General features: G+C 36.0%; 2 protein-coding genes across 3 annotated transcripts; one reads left to right on the top strand and one right to left on the bottom strand.

The window, feature by feature from the left end:
• Positions 1 to 2,525: 2,525 nt before the first annotated feature.
• Positions 2,526 to 5,600, top strand: LOC131324658 (metacaspase-9). Its single transcript, XM_058356725.1, has 2 exons — positions 2,526 to 3,053; positions 4,801 to 5,600. The coding sequence occupies exons 1-2, from the start codon at positions 2,702 to 2,704 to the stop codon at positions 5,397 to 5,399; spliced, it is 951 nt and encodes a 316-aa protein (XP_058212708.1). The 5' UTR covers positions 2,526 to 2,701; the 3' UTR covers positions 5,400 to 5,600.
• A 1,332-nt stretch (positions 5,601 to 6,932) lies between these two features.
• On the bottom strand, positions 6,933 to 11,318 carry LOC131324657 (uncharacterized). 2 transcript variants are annotated; one of them, XM_058356724.1, is made up of 2 exons: positions 10,823 to 11,318; positions 6,933 to 7,488 (listed from the first exon to the last, which is right to left on the bottom strand). In XM_058356724.1, exons 1-2 carry the CDS (start codon positions 10,950 to 10,952, stop codon positions 7,244 to 7,246), a joined length of 375 nt encoding a protein of 124 aa, XP_058212707.1. In that variant the 5' UTR covers positions 10,953 to 11,318; the 3' UTR covers positions 6,933 to 7,243. The 2 variants fall into 2 exon arrangements, with proteins under 2 accessions (XP_058212707.1, XP_058212706.1); XM_058356723.1 differs by having other exon boundaries at positions 6,933 to 7,491; positions 10,823 to 11,308.
• Positions 11,319 to 18,849: the final 7,531 nt, after the last annotated feature.

Below are 18,849 nucleotides of genomic sequence, written 5' to 3'. Positions count from 1 at the left end.
TTTGTTTTGACGATTATCATTCAACTTCTAACTGGATGATTATCGTCTTCCCTTTCCCCAGTTGAGTTGAGCATGTTCGCTCCTCAACCTTCCCCCCTCGATGTAACCTTTCGAGTTCTATGAAATTTCTTTTAGCCGAGCAAAAAAAAAAAATACTTATGAATTTGCTAAAGTGTGATTTTAGTTTTACATATTCTTATTTTTATTTGAAATCATTTATTTTTTACAAATCTTCTTTCTTTTTTTCTTTTTTCTTTTTTAAACTCTGCGTTCTCTTACTTATTAAAGAAACATAACGTATAACGGGTGATCGAGGTAATGAATTCCCGTAGCTTACACATAGATTTTCACTAAAAAGTTTTAGAATCAGAAAGTTATACCGTGAGGTAATTTCATTAATGAGATAAACTTATTCAGGGAGCGGCGTTGAACAGGCTGTTCATGGAGCTGCGCAATTTCGGCCGGCCGTTTTGGCTTTGGACGGTCCAGATTTAAATGAAATTCTTTTGAGGAAGAGTTCGAAAAAGTTTCATTAGAATCCGGACCATCCAAAACACTTTGAACGCTTGAGATTCACCTTTGTAAATAACTATTCACGCAAAGCTCCGTGAAAAAGTTTTTCCGTTTCATTAACAATGCCGGCCACTTGACCCACTTATAGCTCAGCTGCTGAAAAATACTATTGCCAATGTGATATAGTACAGATGTATCATAAGCGCGCGCGAAAGTGTTAATTTTTTCTTTCCACACCCAATAGTTTACTTGGAGAAAAATATGTAACAACGTATATGATCATATGCAATTAATACCTGTCGGAATTTTTTTTGAATTTCAATTAACTAATTGTTGACTCACATTTTAAATTTCAATTAGCTAATATATATAATACATGTTGATTTTTTTTGAATATATTAATTAATACCGGAGTACCAAATTTGCGTCTATTTCTTTGCTGGAAAGCAATTGGATTATTCCCAGGGGAGTATCTTAGAAGGCAATGCAGGGTGGCAGAAAGCAAATACAGGAACCATGTTGACGTTTTCTTGTACGCGATCTCGGGTCCGCCTTGTGGCTCCGTATTGAAATTGGAATCTCTTATTAGAATTTTTTTCATTAAATTAGGTATCCGAGCTAACTTACGTGCAACTGCACGAATTCTATGGAACTAATATTCCTCCGCTCACATGCAGGAGTCCTAATTAAAATCAGAGCAAAATTTTGCACGGCTAACCCTCAAGAAGTTGATAGCACTTGAGAGATTCGAAGTTAAGACCTTAGGATCGAGTAAACCCCGAAGTCTTAGGCTTTGACCACTAGACCAACTCCTTGGGGTTTATGAAACTTGTTTTTGGAGACTTGTAGATGGAACCCAAAAAAAAATGAAAAATGTAGTCCGCCGGTCTCTCACTAAATTAGGAAAAATGAGAAACTTCCTTCCAATCAGAGTTTTGGTTAGTTCATGAATTTTTAAGTATTCTTGAGGCGATGGGCACTCCAAGGGATCATTATGGTGTCTCTCTCTCTCGTCATGTTTGAGGAGTAAAAAATGGCTCTTAAACATTAATTCCTACCTCACAACCTTAAAAATGGCTCTTAAATTTTAAAATCCGAAGAGTGCATGTAACCTCATTCATACCTTAGAGATTCTCTTCCTATCTTAATAACGCTAGAAACACGTAAACTGACCAGAAAAAAAAAACAAACAAACAAACAATAAAAATAAGTCGAGAGAAATAATGTTATAGATATAGTTCGTAGAACCCGCAACGAATATGCTAAAGGAATATGTTTTATCTCCATCTTTTTGATAGCTAACGACTAAGCACATTATAACTAGACAGGTAATTGATCTATATATTCATTTATGTTAAACAGTCCTATTCTTGTGGCTTAAGAGGGAAGTGCTATAATACACACCCCTTATTTGGGTGTGTATCATATGCACCCTCATTAAAATACACTAAAATGTTATGAATTCCAAAAAGTTACGAATCTATTGTTAAAAAGTTACGAATCATATTGTTGAAAAGTTACGAATTTTTAGTATAAAAGTTACGATACGAAATAAAATGTTATGAATGACCGGTCCTACAAGTAATTTTTTATGAGGTGGCACAATATGAACCATACAATAGGTGCATATGGTACACACCTTGAAGAGGTGTGTATTGAAGACTTTCCCTAAGAAGTTTTGATGGGTATAGTTATTTAAAATTTTTTTTTTTTTTTTTTGCTTGGCAAACGAAACTATTATAAAAACTCGAATCGGATACATCGAGGTATATGTCTACGCTAACAAGAATGTTTGACGTAGTCACCAGATGAAACAAATGGTCAGCTGAAATAGAAAAAAAGAAAAAAAGAAAAACATAGAATATATTCAGTTCTACAGATTAGGATGAGGGAGGTTAGGTGTGGGGTGTTAATTACTACTCCAACTAATTAAACTAATGAATATCTTTAATTATTTGGGAACATTTATTTGATCATATGGATAAAAATGTAGGGGCAACGACTTCAAAAGTAAACTAAGACGCTTTCCAACAACTAAAGTGCAAGGCAATATATTCGGTTCAAGTACTTTCCAAGCTCTCAAAATACTGCCCTACATATTATTGATCGATCGAAAGGAGTCGACCCAATCGATCCAACTAAAAACTCTCCATTTGGTTTGTGTTAGCTAGTATTGGAAATTGAGGAGATGGAAAAGAAGAGGTTGGCCGTCCTTGTAGGCTGCAACTACCCGAACACCCCGAATGAGCTACACGGATGCATAAACGATGTAATCGCGATGCGGGATGTGCTCGTGACGCGATTCGGGCTTGATCCGAGCCACATCGAGCTCCTAACCGATGCACATGGTTCATTGATCATGCCCACCGGTGCCAACATCAAGCGGGCACTCCATCAGATGGTTGACAAGGCGGAGCCCGGTGATGTCCTCTTCTTCCACTACAGTGGCCACGGCACCCGGATTCCATCCCTCAACCATGACCATCATCACTCTGGGAAAGATGAGGCAATTGTGCCTTGTGATTTCAATCTCATCACTGGTAAGTTAACAAGACTAATTTACACAAGTTGTTAAATCAGGTTTACGATACAAAATGTATATATTCCAAATATATACCAAGTAGGCATCTACAAATTTGAAGACTGTAGTACTATTATCATCAAAAGCTTCATAATTAATTTGAAGATACTTTCCAAGTTAACAGTTGTTTTGGTTCTCCTGGGTTTCTAACTTTGTTAGTTCCCAGTTTTTCCTCGTTGTGAAGCCACTACTCTTTGGTTCCGTTTACTCGTTGTAACTTGCTTCAATGATTAATAAAATCTTCTTTTTTGCCGATACAAAAAAAAAACCCTTCCATAACTCATATTAAACAATATACTCCTATTAATTCTACCGTCAACTCATCTTTTTTCCTTTTTCACTGCTAATTTTATGAACTGCTAATGTTAATCTAAGGGTTTCATGAACATATCTGATAATATTAATTGTTGTGAAGTTTAAAAGTACATTAAAGAATACTATTTCTAGATATATCAACTTAGACGCTGCACATTTGTGTTGACTAATTTAGATGAATTTTTCATGTAAATCAAAAATAGTTTTACGTAAAGTGGATCTTTCTTTAGGTCATTTTGTATCCCCCCCCCCCCCCCCCCCCCCTTTTTTTTGTGTGTGTCTAAATTGCTCTATTTTTTTTTTGGTTTTAGTACTAGACACCGAACTAAAGTAATTATAAAAGCTAAAGTTCGTCAACACGATAGATAGAATCTAATTAAATTGAACCGATGAGTAATAAAACCCTAGCTTAATAGAGAGAGATAGGCGAGGGTAGTAACTGTAATAGCTTATGTCATTGCCCTTGATCTATGTGACAACATAGTTAGGATGTAAGTCATGGGTTGTGATGCCGTTTTTCCTATTTTTTTTTAATCTTTGTAACTTTGGTTCTTTGATTAATAAATTTTTTCTTTGCCGATCAAAAAATTAAATAGCTAGCCTAACATGAACACAAAAAGTAGTAGGAATTGGTTTATATATAAGTTTATTTTTATAGATTTACGAATATATGTTTTCAAAGTAAAAGTGCTTAATTGTGTTAGGTAAATGATTTGTACCGTCTCCGAGTGAAGCCTAAAGCTAGCTCTCGCAACATGATACTATGATAGCCATGCTAATTAAGTAAGTACTACAAAAAGAAGAATACAAATCATTTTTCCTATTTTAGGTACTATAAAAATAAACAAATAAGTCAATGCATCCTCCCACATCCGCATTTGCCTCTTATTAGAAAATGTATCCTTTATCCAATTGACTTGTTTAGCCAAAAAGACATTCGATTGCGGTTTAATCTGGTGAGAATGTATATCCATTAATTCCAGTTTTACTCCCACTATATACGTATTTCTTCACAAACACAAATTAGCAGCTAGTCTCGACAAATAAAGTAGAGTATCCCATAGGAGCATATATATATCTAACAGGTTAGCTAAAGGCCGGCGGGCGGGCCTTCTCTCATCATATATATATATATATAAGGTTAGGGATCCCTGACCTGATTCCGGTCTGCAACTCCCCTTTTTCGATCGAATTTCGAGAATCATCGAAATTCGATAGAGAAAGGGGAGGTGCGGACCGTAAGAGGTGTGGACTTGATTGGGACTGTGTGTGTGTGTGTATATATATATATCTTGGCTCACTTAAGATTCATATGATATGTTAACTGTTGATCAGTTGTACTATATATACAAGTATTCCTATGGAGTAATTATGAACTGTGTCTTGCGTAGATGTGGACTTCAGGCAACTGGTAAACCGCATTCCACGGGGAGCAATCTTCACTATCTTCTCAGATTCCTGCCACAGTGGTGGCCTCATCGACAAAGAGAAAGAGCAAATCGGACCTTCATCCACCACTACTACTACTACCGGAACAACAACGCTTTCGGGCAAGCCCAAGACCATTCCCTTCGAAACCATACTGCAACACCTTGCTGCTTCAACAAGAATTGACACACTGGATGTTGGGACCCACTTGGTACACTCTTTCGGAGACAATGCCAGCCTTCGGTTTCGCCTGCCTCTGCACGAGCTCAACTTGTTTCGACGGTTGAAGGCCGACGAGGGAATCCTGCTTAGCGGTTGCCAAGCGAACGAGACGTCTGCAGACATGGACCCTGCACAGGGCGGAGGGAAGGCTTATGGAGCATTTAGTAATGCGGTTCAAATGGTGTTGCGTGAAAATCCTAGTCCTCTGAGTAACAGAGAAATTGTGCTGTTGGCCAGGAAGTTTTTGCAGGCGCACCGGTTTCAGCAACACCCTTGCCTCTATTGCAATGATGAGAACGCTGACGCAACTTTCTTGTTGCAGCCTCGGAGCAAAAGCTAGCTCTAGCTCTATTGTACAATTAATCTATTTGGGAAAAAGCATGCATCCACACCAGCCTCTCTGATTTCGAACCAAATTATACCTATATCTTTAAAAGTCATTTTCCTATTTCAGGTAATCACTTATTCTAGTTGAAATGTTCATGTTTCAGACTCTCTAATCTATCTCTCTCTTCTATAATAATTTCTTTCTTCTTTAATATTCGTTTTACATACCTTTTGTTTTATTTCTTAAGCAGTGGTTGAGGGAGTTGAGGAAGAGAGAATGTTTAAAAATATATATATATATATATATATATATATAGAAAAAAGAAGAGGTAGTGAACTATGCCTCCTTTTTTTTCCAAGTGGGTACTGTAGCAAAAGGTAAATTTTTGAAGTACTTTAAGGAGCCTGATAAAGGGATAATTTTTGGATCTAATTTCGCAGCAATTTAGTTTCGGTTGTAGCTTGGAGGGTGGGGGTGCTTTGGGGAAGCAAGGGAATCTGAAAAACATTAAAACCACATATATTGTGTTCGTGCATGTTTCATTTACAGGTAATGTCATCGTTTTCGTAGAATTGTAGTTAACAATAATAAGGTGGTGGGGAAAGGATCAGGGGCGGCTCTATTGGTGTTTGAGGTGATTCACTGGCTTCAAAAAATGCACTAAGATTTGTAATCCCTCCGTTCCAAATTGGATAATAATTTTCACGTTTTTTTTTGTTGTCCCTCCTTCTGTAATTGTGGAGAAGGAGAAGGAGGAGGAGAAGGAGAAACAGAGGAAAATTGCAAAAGGGAAAACTTGTTCATGAAACAAAACATGTCTAGACAAATAGAATTTTACTTGTAGAAGGGTCTAATTAAGCACCTGTAACCCTTAACAGTGGGATGATATCCCAAGAAAACACGAGGCAAAGATTTAGGTTGAAGCTTGTGAGAAACATAGGGTTTAAGCCATGGACAACACCGATAGCCAAACTTTAAAAGAAGAGATTAATCAGGAGAATAATGAAACAGGATTTCAAAAGGGCTAAGATTACTAGGGGTAAGACTGGACATGCGATTGACAAGAAAAGAAGATGTGGCAATAGCTTCGAACCAGTATTTATGGGAAACACTTAGTGATGCAGTAAAGTTATGGTTGTTTTAGTGATGTGCGTGTATTTTCTTTCAGCAACACCATTTTGTGGTGGAGTGTATGGATAGGTATACTTATGAATATTACCTTGAGAGATCAAATACTGGTAAATTTTTTGGCCCTTTTCTAACTAATTAAAGATGTCAAAAAAGGGGCAAAAGAAGTAATGATTGAAGGGCATTGTTGGAAAGCTATAATTTGAAAATGATAATTATTGTGTCTCTTAATATTTTAGAATCCTGAAAATTGGCATTCATTTTGTAACGGAGGGAATATATGTTTTGACTTAACTTCTTTTTAATATTATCTACATTGGATCATTCATACAAAGTCGGAATAATTAATTAAATTTGCATGTAACTAGATCATATACCTCAACAAAACAGTATAAACTAGACAAGATAAGCCCTCAATTAAAATAAATATCTTTACTTTATACAGGGTTCTATGTACAAAATTTATATACTCCATCTTGGGACGAAGGAAGAACATATTTTTGTCACTATTGAACTAAAATATACACTGCGGCCGTGGAAAGGCTTATGCCTATGTGCACATTCCAAACTGCTATCAACTGTGTCATGACTCCTGACATAAAACATAATTAAACATCCAATAGGAAGCACCAAAGAAAATCAAAGTTTTTGCCAAAAAAAAAAAATAGCTACAAGCTGCAACAAAATGTGACAATTGAGAAACTGTCAGTAGTACTCTTGCGAAATCTTCAGTTTGAGATCATGTTCTTCCGGATCCCTTTATTGGTCCTATATTTTAGTATCCCTTTATACAAAACTTGTCGATTGAGGGGCATGGATCCCAATTCTTTCTCAGCAGTCAAGCTTGTGATGGAATTCTGGTCCGCAAGCTTTGATGGATGCTTCTCCAGATACCATTTGTTCTTTGACGACAGCTCCAGTACTACAATTTCTTCGGAGAACCTTACCTTCTTTGAATGGCATTTGTGTGATGCTACTATGCAACGCATGCATCATCACGTACAAAATGATCATATATAATTAAAGACAACAAGAAAGAATTATGGTTAGATGGCCTGCGGCAAGTTATCATGAATGAGTATGAGGATTATATATATATACTGACCGATACAAGTAAAAAAATTAACCATGAGAAAAATCATATAGAAAGATGTAGCTAATTAAAGACAACAAGAATTATGGTTAGATGGTCTTCTTCTTCTTTTTGAATAGCAAAGAAAATTTATTAATCTTTGAAAACAGATTATAAAGATTAAAAGGATCCATAACACGAGGCATCAAAACAGAGCAAAAAGAACTCCGACAATCATATGTCATGCCGCTAAGAACTAGAAGGGAAAATAACCACCCATGGATAGCAAGAAGTCAACCCGGCCCAAAAAACCAAAAAAGAGACAAACACACCCAAGTCCCAACCACCTGCCCCTGAGATGACTAATGATTAATCATAAGATTACTTAAGACTTCCTCATCATCATCCAAATAATCTTCGTTCAAGATTTTTTCAATAGACCGAGCAGCCTTTGATGGTTAGATGGTCTTCGATAATTGGCATTTGCCAACCTCAAGTTGTTATTTTCTTTTTTTCCTTTTGGTTACTAGCAGCACATGATTGTTGGAGGGTGGATGCTCTTGCTTTGTTATGATTCTTTGTACTTAGGGTCATTTTAGTCTTTGAAAATCTTTGTAATTTACTTTCAAAAATTAATAAATTCTTTTTTGATCTTCAAAAAAAAGGGCGCCGCTATTCGCAGCCCTCTATTTACTCCCGTAGCCCACTAAATTTCGGTAAATGATTGTTGAAAATCATAAATAACATTTCGGTAAATTGCTGTTGAAAACAAGATTATATTTCGGTAATTACATGTCGAAAATATGTTCAACTTTCGGTAAACAACTGCCGAACATGCATTTTCGGTAAACATCTGTTGAAAAAAATATTATATTTCGGTAATTGGACGCTGAAAATATATCTCAATTTTGGTAACTAACTGTCGAGTATAATTGGAAATTTTTAACGGGCTATGGGAGTAAATAGAGGGCTGCGAATAGCAGCGCCCTTAAAAAAAGTGTAAAAAGTGCATTGAAATTTGTGTTTTTTTTCTTAACTTATTAACAGCTGACTCCTAATGTTTCTGACAAATGTATAAACCTCACTTCAAGTTTTTAAAATTACAACAATTTCTCTTAGTTTATCTACTTCTTTAGTCCCTATAATTATAGTTAGGTTTCAATTTAGTCCTTTTATTTTTATATTTTCGTCCTTATAGTTATATGTAGGATTCATGTTGATTCTTATATTTTAAAATGTTTCAATTTTGTCCTTAAGATTTCTAATTGGTTTAATGTGATTTTTTATAACTGATCTTGATAGATTTATTTTAACACTTTAAATTCTTGATTTCTACTTTAGTTATTCATTTTTCTTTACTAAATAATTACAGTATATACCTCATTTTGCTTATTATTTCTAATAGAGTATTTTCTTTATCTTTTCGGTCAACTATGATTTGTAACTATTATTTCTATTGTTTGATTGTGATACTTCAACATATTTACACTCATAAACCTTATTCATTATGGCGGTCAAGCTGGAAACAAACTTTCGTACCAAAAGGATATCTAATATGAAATTCTTAAGAATTGTAGTTAGGGTGGAATTGGTGGAAAACCTCTAAATTGATACCGAGAAAATGATTTTTTTTTTTATATTTAAAATGTTCCAAATCTCATTTGAAAAAGACAAAATTAATGTCATGGGTAACTAGTGTTAATAGGGTACATTGTAATGAGTTAATTGGATTATTGGGGTCATGGATAACTATTATGTCCTTTCGGTTCGCTTCGGTTTCTGTTGGATTTATTTGACCAAAACCGAATCCAAACCGGTTTCAATTTCTTTTCAAAATCAGAAATCAAACCGAAGCAATAGCTTGGAAAAACCAAACCAAATCAATTTTTTTGACCTGTGTTTTTCAATTGGCATGGTTTTGTCGGTTTATATTTCACCCCTAATTATAGTATGTGTTTATACTATTATAAAACTTTTGTCCTTGTGGTTGTATTTTATAATTCGGCACATTTTTTTTCTAAGCAAAAAGAATTTTTTAATCTTTATAAAAGAATTACAAAGTTTAAAAGGATCAAGGGCACACCCGAAAAAAGCCACCCAAGACCTAGAAGAAGGCAAGACGCCAACTGAAACACCAAAAAATCCAAATAGACTCAACATAAACTAGCCAAAAAACCCAAACGAGCCTCATACCCATCTAAACAAAAAAAACCAAGCCACTAAAACCACCGCAAAAAATTACACCTCTATTTCTTCCTTTCATCGATTTTCTCGCCCAAACAAACCATCCAAAACCGAAATCAAAAAGGCCACCGAGAAAAAAGGAGAATAATCAAACACCCCATACCTGCCCAATCTCGAGATAAAAAAGCTAGAGAGAGAGAAGCACCCTCCTCAAAATAAACATCGTCCTCCAAGATATCCTCTTCCTCAAAATCATCTAGAGCATGTATCCTTTCTTTCAATTCTTCCTCTTGCATTTCAACAAATTTCTTCAAATTATAATTCCTCCCTCCTTTAATTTCAATACCCAAAATATGGCCTAAATCCAACATCTTACAAGCTTCCTTAAAGAACATTGCGGAATAAGGAGCCTTCTTGTTTCTATGGATCAATTTATCAAACTTAGCCTCAATCTACGCAAGGTGCTTTTTTTTTCTTAATTTTTCTCTCCGATCTTCTAACTCTACTTCTCATCTTAATGATGGTACATATTTTTGCAGAAGACTTAATTGACACATGTTAAATACTTCAATGACTAAATTGACTCAAATAAAATGTTTGAGGACTAAATTGAAACATGAGAATTCTTTGATGAATAAATCGACTAATTAAAACTTTGAGGATTAAATTGAAACCTACCCTATAACTATTGGGACTAAAATAGTATAGATAAGCCTAATTTAAATTGGATAACATATGAATCTTATCATTAAACTTAATGTTGGAAAAAAAAATCAAGTTGGATAAGATTAATTGGGGGCAATACAGTGTTGGTGTAATTTAGAAACTCGTCCAGACACGAAAATTCGCTAGTAAGTGCATAATGAAAAAAAAAAAAAAAGAAATATATAAATTCAATCATCAAAAAAAATTGGTAATTTAGAAATTCATTCAAGTACAGAAATTCGCTAGTAAGTGCATAATGGAAAAAAAAAAAAGAAGATAGGAAAATAAATAAATTGAATCATCAAACAAAATTACATAAAAAGGAAAAAGGGAAATCACTTCATACCCAGTTCAAATTCCATTTTCTTCATGAAATCAGAGAGAAGGCGCTTATGAAGTTGATGGGCAAGAAGCACCACACTTCCTGACACTGCAAAAACTGCCATGAACCCAGCCCCTATTGAACAATTATCCATCTTAATTAATTATCCCTCCCTCTCTAACTGATCTGGTCACTTTCTGATCAATCTCTCTCTCTCTCTCTCTCTCTCTCTCTCTAAAAACAACAAAAAGGAACATGTTTTGCGTGCAAGGAGGGTAAGGGAATACCAAAAGAATGGAGAAAAGAGAGGGAAAGGATTATTAGCATTTTCAAGGAAGAAACATGCATGTACAGAGAGAAAAGGAAATTGCCGGGAAGGGAGAAAGAAAGAGAGTGAGACGTGTGAATGGAAGTTGAGGAACTTAAGAAATTGGTTTATGGCGGAGGGTCATCCAACCTCCTCTTCTTGCGAAATTATCGAAAGTATTTATTTATAATCAACCAACCACCACCAATCAAGAAATGAAAAGAAAATGAAAAACAAAGTACCCACCCGGCCGGCCCCCAGTCAATGGTTTTAATTAATTTCAATGACCTCATATAGATTCTAATCTGTTTATTCTGTTTTCGCTAATTTTATACTCCTATTTTGGCCCAGAAAACAAACACTGGTTCAAGATAATCCTTTCCTAATCCTACCCTCTTTCACTACCCACACCATACTAAATATTATTATTATTATTATTATTATTATTATTATTATTATTATTATTATTATTATGTTTTCAAAAATTCCCAAACTGGCCATCCTATTTTGTCTCATTACCAGGCCACGCCCTCCAATTTTAAACTCTATCCACCATCTCCCCCGTTCTTATAATACTCCCTCCATTCCTAAATAATAGTTCACTATAAAAAGGCATGCAATTTACGGATAAAAATATAGACTACTTTCATACATAATTTTTTAATTTCTTGACTCCAAATTAAAGAAATTGTTAAGATGTTTAATTTTATTTTAAGAAATTTAAAAAATTATGCACGAACGTACGTATTTTATATTTCATTCCAAAATTTGTAAATATTTTTATAGTGAACTATCATTTAGGAATGGAGAGAGTATAACCTATATCAGTTTATTAGCTCATTTTGGAGGTGGTAGTGTGATTAAAAGTAATATTCATTTCGCGAAAACATTTTGTTCGTTCTGTAATTCCAATAATAGTGAAACTGCTTGATCATTTGACAAAATCAAAACAATCAAAAATAGTTCAGACATTAAGATACGATCACCCAATCCATGAAGTTAGGTCCGGAGAATAGGTTTTCAAAGAGACTGGGGGTGTTTGGGAGCCTCAGTTTTTTACTTTTTGCATTTTACTTATTGTCGTATTGACTGTTTAGATTATGGTTGTGTTATGAATCTGGCAGTGTCTGAGAGATATGAGCAAAATGTACATTTTAGTATAACATGATTAGTATTTAAGAGATATGTGCAGAATATAATCTGTAGGTCTTTTTGTTAACGAAAATAGGGAAAGTGAAAAATCAGAAATCAGAAATCAGAAATCTCATTTCTCCCTACTTCTCACTTCTCTTCTCTAACATCAAAATGAAGAACTCATTCTCCTAGAATGAGTTCTTGTTTGGGGTACCCAAACACTTAAAAAACACAAAGAGGATAATGAAAGGGTGCTGCTAAATACAATTGCGAATTTACTACATGTAGCCAATTTATAAAAGGAAATTTTGGAATTCCCTTTTATGAATTGACTACATATATTAAATTCGCAGTTGTATTTTGCCGGGTCCTAATGAAAATGCAAAATTAAATTAAATAACCAAACACCCCCTGATGTGGAGCCCGGCATGCCCGGCCCGAAGCCTGAACTCATCTCCCGAGAAAGGTACAAGACTAGCTAATTTGTTTCGTAAAACAGGCCCAGAACCGTTACTCAGAGTCCAATCAAATTTGGGTTGAACATGCATGCCCTTACGCTGGATTTGGGCTCTTAAAAGCATTATGCCGTCCCGAGCTCAAAATTGGCATTGCGCAATACTCCCTCCGTCTCATATTATTTGGACTTTTTCGATATTTGTGTCAGTTTTCAATCGTTTGTATCTTCCAATATGAATCTCTAACAATATACAATATGGATCTTGTTTGATAGTTCTCGATTAGATCTATAATACAAAGTTTTCAAAATTATAAAAAATATCATAAATTGAGAGATATAAGAGTTTAAAGAACGGCGCGAATATCGAAAAATACCAAATATTTTGGGACGGAGGGAGTATATAGCCTGCGCCTGCTGGGCATGGACCAAATCCAACTTGACCCTGCATACCAATAGTACTCTGTTCTTCTTGTTCTCGCAATAGACAAATTTCAGGAAAATCTTGATTGCATAAAAAACTACGCTCGCATACTCGACTAGCTAGTCCCCTCATCTACTACTAGTCCATACCATTTGTATATAACATTCAGACACTCGGCTAGACATATATGGGTCAAAACTCGCCTCGCCTGCTCACCCTATGAACGATGCTCTAACTCACTCAACTTGCACTGCGCATCTTGTCCTACACCTCCGACGATTGTTATCTATGAAGGGAGAGCATCGTTTGGTGTGACTCTCCTTTGGGGCTAGCTCACATTATTGCTCTTCCGAAAATGCCACTCATAACGAGAAAAATTTACGTTTTACATAATCTATGCACTCAATAACTTAATAACTATGGGGGCAAGTAAGTAGTATACCGTGGCCACTAAGATCATCCGCAGTGAAATAAACAAAAGTTGCCACATCATCTTTTAGTTATCCATTTAAGGGGTTGCTAAGTTTAGCAATGTAGAGGTCTACAATGGTACAATCAAAATTAAATAACCAAAACTTGCAACATCATCTTTTCGACTTATAAAAATCTTAAAATTGTGACACATAAAATATTTTTTTTAAAATGGTTTTCAAACTAATAAAAACAGGCTGTTAGAAAAAGAGAAAATACTTTTTAAAAAAAATAGTTTTCGGGAAAAAATTTTAAAAAAATAGTTTTTGAATTTTTTTTTTAAAAAGAACAGTTTTTGAAAAAAAAGTTTTAATAAAAACTGTTTTGAAATAAACAGTTTTAATAAATAAAAAAATACAGTTTTCGCAAAAATAAAAAAATAAAAAGTTTTTGCAAAAAAATAAAAACTGTATTTAAAAGTATTTTTATTATAAACATGTTGAAAATGGAAGAGAGAGAATGTTTGGTTATTGGCAAAAAATTACTAGTTTTGATTAACCAATGGCCAAAATTTGATGAGTGATAAGTTTTGTTATTTTAATGTAAATTTTTTTTTTTAAGCAAATGTTGCTAACTTTAACAATATTTTAGTTTTGATTATACCACTGTAGATGCTCTAATACACCAACATACAAGCTAGGTAAAAGCTGTTCTCAAAACTCTCAGTAAGAGTTAGCTGTACTCTTCCGTTCCATACAACAATTCGAAAACTCCATTGCTGCCAGACCCTTTCATAGTTCATGCATTCAAAACTCACAAGTTGCAACAAAGCCGGTTCTGAAAGAAAATGTAATTAAATGCTCTGTTTAAACTTTTTCTGTCCATTGTCCATTTCTTGTAATTCGGTCCGCTTACCTACCCACAATGATGATTCAGTGTCTTCATGGTATGGCTTGGCTTGGCTTCTTCCTCATCATCAATTGTACGCGCATCATCTTGTGCCTCAAACGTTAATTATTACTATTATAATAAATAAATAAAAGAAAGTTAAGAGCTAATTGAGAGGAGATATTTGTAACGACCTTGACCAACCTTGGATTCAGGGCCTGACAAATGATGCATGTAACTGTATTCATTCCGCATGATTTCACACCATATGGTCCCACTCCGATAAACATATTACAGTACTTCTAGAACAAATTGGTAAAATAATTCATTTCTTTGATGCATTTGGTGATAATAATGTATTTCATGTAGTGCGTGGTTGGTCCCTTAATGACTTGTTAATTTGACAAGTGCACGGCAGCAATTTATTTGAATATCATCCCAATTAATAAAATTATTGGAACACAACATCAAGAGTACTTTATTTAATAAATAAAAAACAGAATTCACATGGTTGCCGACATCGGAGCAAAGGGAGATGCCATTTTTAATTTTTTTTGAGATTATTCTCATCGTTGATACAATTACAAACAAATAAGGGAGACTTAGCAAAAAATTCCTTATATTGAAATTTTTTGAGCTCAATGACAAACACATTTTGCAATCAAACATAAGGACAAATGTGCTCTATGAAAGTGCCTAAAATCTTAGGGTACCTTATGAAAATATCTAAAATCCTGGAGTACCTTATTTATAAGAGTGCCTAAAATCTTAGGGTACTCTATGAAAGTGCCTAAATTACTAAAATCCTATAATAGAAAAGTGCACCCTAAATTCTATGAAAGTGCCTAAAAATATTTTGGCCTTATAGGTAAAAAATTCAAAAAGTTGAAGGAGGTGTCCTCCCTTTAAATGAAAATTCCTTATGGCTAATTTTCCCAACAAATAAATGCTAATCCTTTCTTGAGAAAGTTTAAGTTGATGTCTTCATGGTAGACTCATCATATTCCTTGCTCAAACTTTTCATTGATACATGAATATTTGTTGCAATTTATATTACTCCCTCCGTCCCATATTGGTTCTTTTTTGATATTCGTGTCAGTTTTTAATCGTTTATAGCTTTCAATGTGAATCTCAAAAAATATACAATATGGATCTTATTTGATAGATTTCAATTTCTTCTATAATACAAAGTTATCAAAATCATGAAAAATTGTTCGGCTCCGAAATGGCTCAAGGACTGAGCGGGCGTGCCAAGACTTGTCCCGTCTAACGTAAAGGGCTGAGCGTCCCTTTTCTGACTTCTAGATCTGAGAGGGCGATAGTGCTGCAACCTAAGGGCTGGATTGCAGTGAAGGTCCGTGGTTTTGCCTCTTCGTGCGAGAACTTAATAATTTTCTAACCGTGTAGGAAAGAAAGTAACAACGTAGAATTACTTTACTATATCGTAATAATAAAGTAAGGGATGAAGAGAGATATGAATAACTTTATTATGTTTCGTAATAATAAAGTTGGGGTACAAGAGAGATAAAAACCCGAATTACTTGGTGAAGTAATTGAGTGAGTGTGAGAAAATAGAGATAGTTGCTTCGCTGGGAAGGCTTTGGTTTTAAGCGTTGAGCTTGATTGGTATGTGAATCCTTTTTTTTTCTTGACTTCTAGTATTTATAGGCCACGGCTTCTTGTGAGTTTGCATGGAAATGGATTTCCCGCCATTTCTTCTCGTAATGACAAGTGTCCCATGTATCTTCTCATCATGGAATCATGGGCGGTTGAGAGGAGTGAATATCAATTTGCCCATGTGTAAATTCTTGATCATGGGCGGTTAAGAGTATAATGGGCCATGTCTTTCTCCTCCACTTCCTATTTCCATTGGCAATTAATAAATAATGGGCCATGTCATCCCTTTTTTCGTGGGTAACAAAACTCCCAGCCATTTGACTCAGTCAAATGGCTTTCACCAGGCAACAACTTCTTTCTTTCCTTCCATTTTTCATGGGTCACTTGGGTAATGGGCCATTTAATTAAATTAAATAGCCTACTAACATATTTAGCCCATATCAACATTTGGGCCAGCCGAATTCTTTTACAAATTGGCCCAAAACCTCCAAACTCGAGCCCGAACCAAACTAAAAATTAATTGGGCCCAATCAACATGGGTTTGGCCCATTAAATTTAAACCAATTCATCTCTATTCTTTGGCCCAATTTAATTAAAAGATAATTAAATAGCCTTCCAACGCTTGCCCAGGACTGAGTGCCAAAAACGGGTGTACACAATGCCCCCCATGCCTTGATCTTGTTCAAGATCTAGGCTTGTAAATTAGGACATAGTACAGTTTTTGGCATAACCAAACGAGTCCTTATCGCTAGATTTGAAAAAATAATCAGGCTTTATTTAGCCTCAGAATTTTTCAAAAGTTCAAATATTTACACTTAAAAAGATAATCAGGCCATAATAAGCCTAACAACTTTTCGAGTTCCAAAGTATATCTCCTTAATTGAGTTTGGATCCCTCCATTTTGAATCTCAACAATTTTCGAGATAAATAACCCCTTAGGGAGTCCTGCTGGCAGCAACAACTATCACCATTTTAGGCCTAAGGGACACATGTCATCACCCCAGGCCTTGCATTGGCTGCCATGCAGCTTTCCAAGCCATCAGGACTCTTTGCGTCAATCAAGAGTCCAACCCTTGAGTTGCCTCTTCAATTTTGATCAAAGAGATAGAGAGAGAGAGAGAGGGAAAAAACAACGGCATCAATTGTGCCGCCACCCACAAAGCCCCATTCTTGCTTTTCATTCTCTTTTTACACCTTCTCTTGCACGAACGAAGTCCAGAAAAAGCCCTAAACCGCCATTCTTTCACTCAAATCTTCTGATCCGCACCAAAGATGGCGACCCACAAAGCTAATGCTCCTCCTCCAAATCCCAACAGCCTTGCCATCCAAATCCGCAAGATTATTGACGAAGAGCACATAGCGATTACCAATGATGTCCTGGTCATTGCAAACGCTGATCGAGTTGAGTTGGGGCCTGCGTTTCAATTAGGGTTTCCTTCCCAACTCACACCGATGTACCCATTGGCTAAGAAAGTCCTTCCCTTTGAATCTCCGTCCCTTGACTGGAATCGTTTCAACTCTGATATTCCCAATCGCCTTTGGCACAGACCTGACGCCAAGTACATAGAGTGGCTTGATCGAATGCTTGAAGCCAAGGGTGATCTGTGGAAGCAAATAGGGATCCGAGATGCCATTTTACTCAGTCGATCACTTATCGACATGGACAAGAATCTCTTCCTGGCTGCTTCTCAATTCTGGTCAGTTACCACGAACTCATTCCATTTTAGGGTAGGCCTCATGAGCCCGACCCTTCAGGACCTGGCTTTCTTGACAGGCCTCCGTCCCCATGGAACAGAGGCCAATTACTTTCTGTCACAAAAAAACTCCTTACTTCGAATATAAAGAACCCTTGTCTTTTGCCCCTTTCATTAACCATTATGCCAAAAAGGGACTTGTTGAGGATAGCGAACACGTGGCCTTCCTCCTGTATTGGTTAAACAAGTTTGTCTTCTGTGTTTCTGCGAATAGAGTCACCAAGGATTTTATAGACTTGGCCTGTGCCCTAGCTTCTGGGCAGAAGTTGGCACTAGACCCTTTGTTCTTAGCCCATCTTTACCGTGGTATGAAGGAACTGATAAGCAACAAATTTATCTTTGCCCCTGGACCCCTGTGGGTCGTGATCCTATGGTTATGGTCTTATTTTCCTAAACTTGCCCCACCCATGAACAAAAAGTCAAAACACACCTGCTACGGCCTTCATTACACTGATGCTCGTGGCCCTAGATACACCTTCGGGACCTACTTCAAATTCTTCTACCATGAACTCACTGGGATGGGAAAGAACTGGCTGCCCTTTGTTAAGGACACGGTGCCCTGGTGGTTGAAACAAGAAGCCTCAGATTCAGGTGATGACTTTGATGACCATTTCGAGATCTGGAGCAGCTTTCTGATTTCCAAGGACCTCATGTATGGCATGGCCTATACTCCTACCAATTACAAGTGTGGAGTTGAGTACTATAATGCAGCCCAATTTGCCAGGCAATTCGGCCTTTGTCAACTCACTCCATTACCTCCATACCAGTCCTTGAATGAGGACTTCACTGACAGGCCAGTGGTTCAACCAAAGGACTTAGAAAGGGTCAGGAACACTCTCCCTGAGCTTAGGAAGGCCTTTACCCTTCATACCTATACTGAACGTACTGACAAAGGAGCCAAATTTGATAGCTGGTGGGGAGGTTACTGCTTCGTTTGCTCCGATGTAATGGAATAATACCCCAAGCGTAGGGTTTAACACGTCGTTTGAAGCATAATAAACCGGAAATCCGGGATCGTACCCAAGGGAATAATTATATGGCTTGCTCGGATTTGTAGATGGA

This window comes from Rhododendron vialii, chromosome 4a (assembly GCF_030253575.1).
Source record: "Rhododendron vialii isolate Sample 1 chromosome 4a, ASM3025357v1".
NCBI lineage: Eukaryota > Viridiplantae > Streptophyta > Magnoliopsida > Ericales > Ericaceae > Rhododendron > Rhododendron vialii.
The sequence above is the reverse complement of the archived record's forward strand: the minus strand, read 5'-3'. Positions and strand labels throughout refer to the sequence as shown.

Coding starts and splice junctions, on each gene's coding strand:
- LOC131324658 (XM_058356725.1), top strand. CDS start 2,702: ATGGAAAAGAAGAGGTTGGCCGTCCTTGTAGGCTGCAACTACCCGAAC. Junction 3,054..4,800: donor TGATTTCAATCTCATCACTG/GTAAGTTAACAA, acceptor TGTCTTGCGTAG/ATGTGGACTTCAGGCAACTG.
- LOC131324657 (XM_058356723.1), bottom strand. CDS start 10,952: ATGGATAATTGTTCAATAGGGGCTGGGTTCATGGCAGTTTTTGCAGTG. Junction 7,492..10,822: donor GAAAATGGAATTTGAACTGG/GTATGAAGTGAT, acceptor TGCGTTGCATAG/TAGCATCACACAAATGCCAT.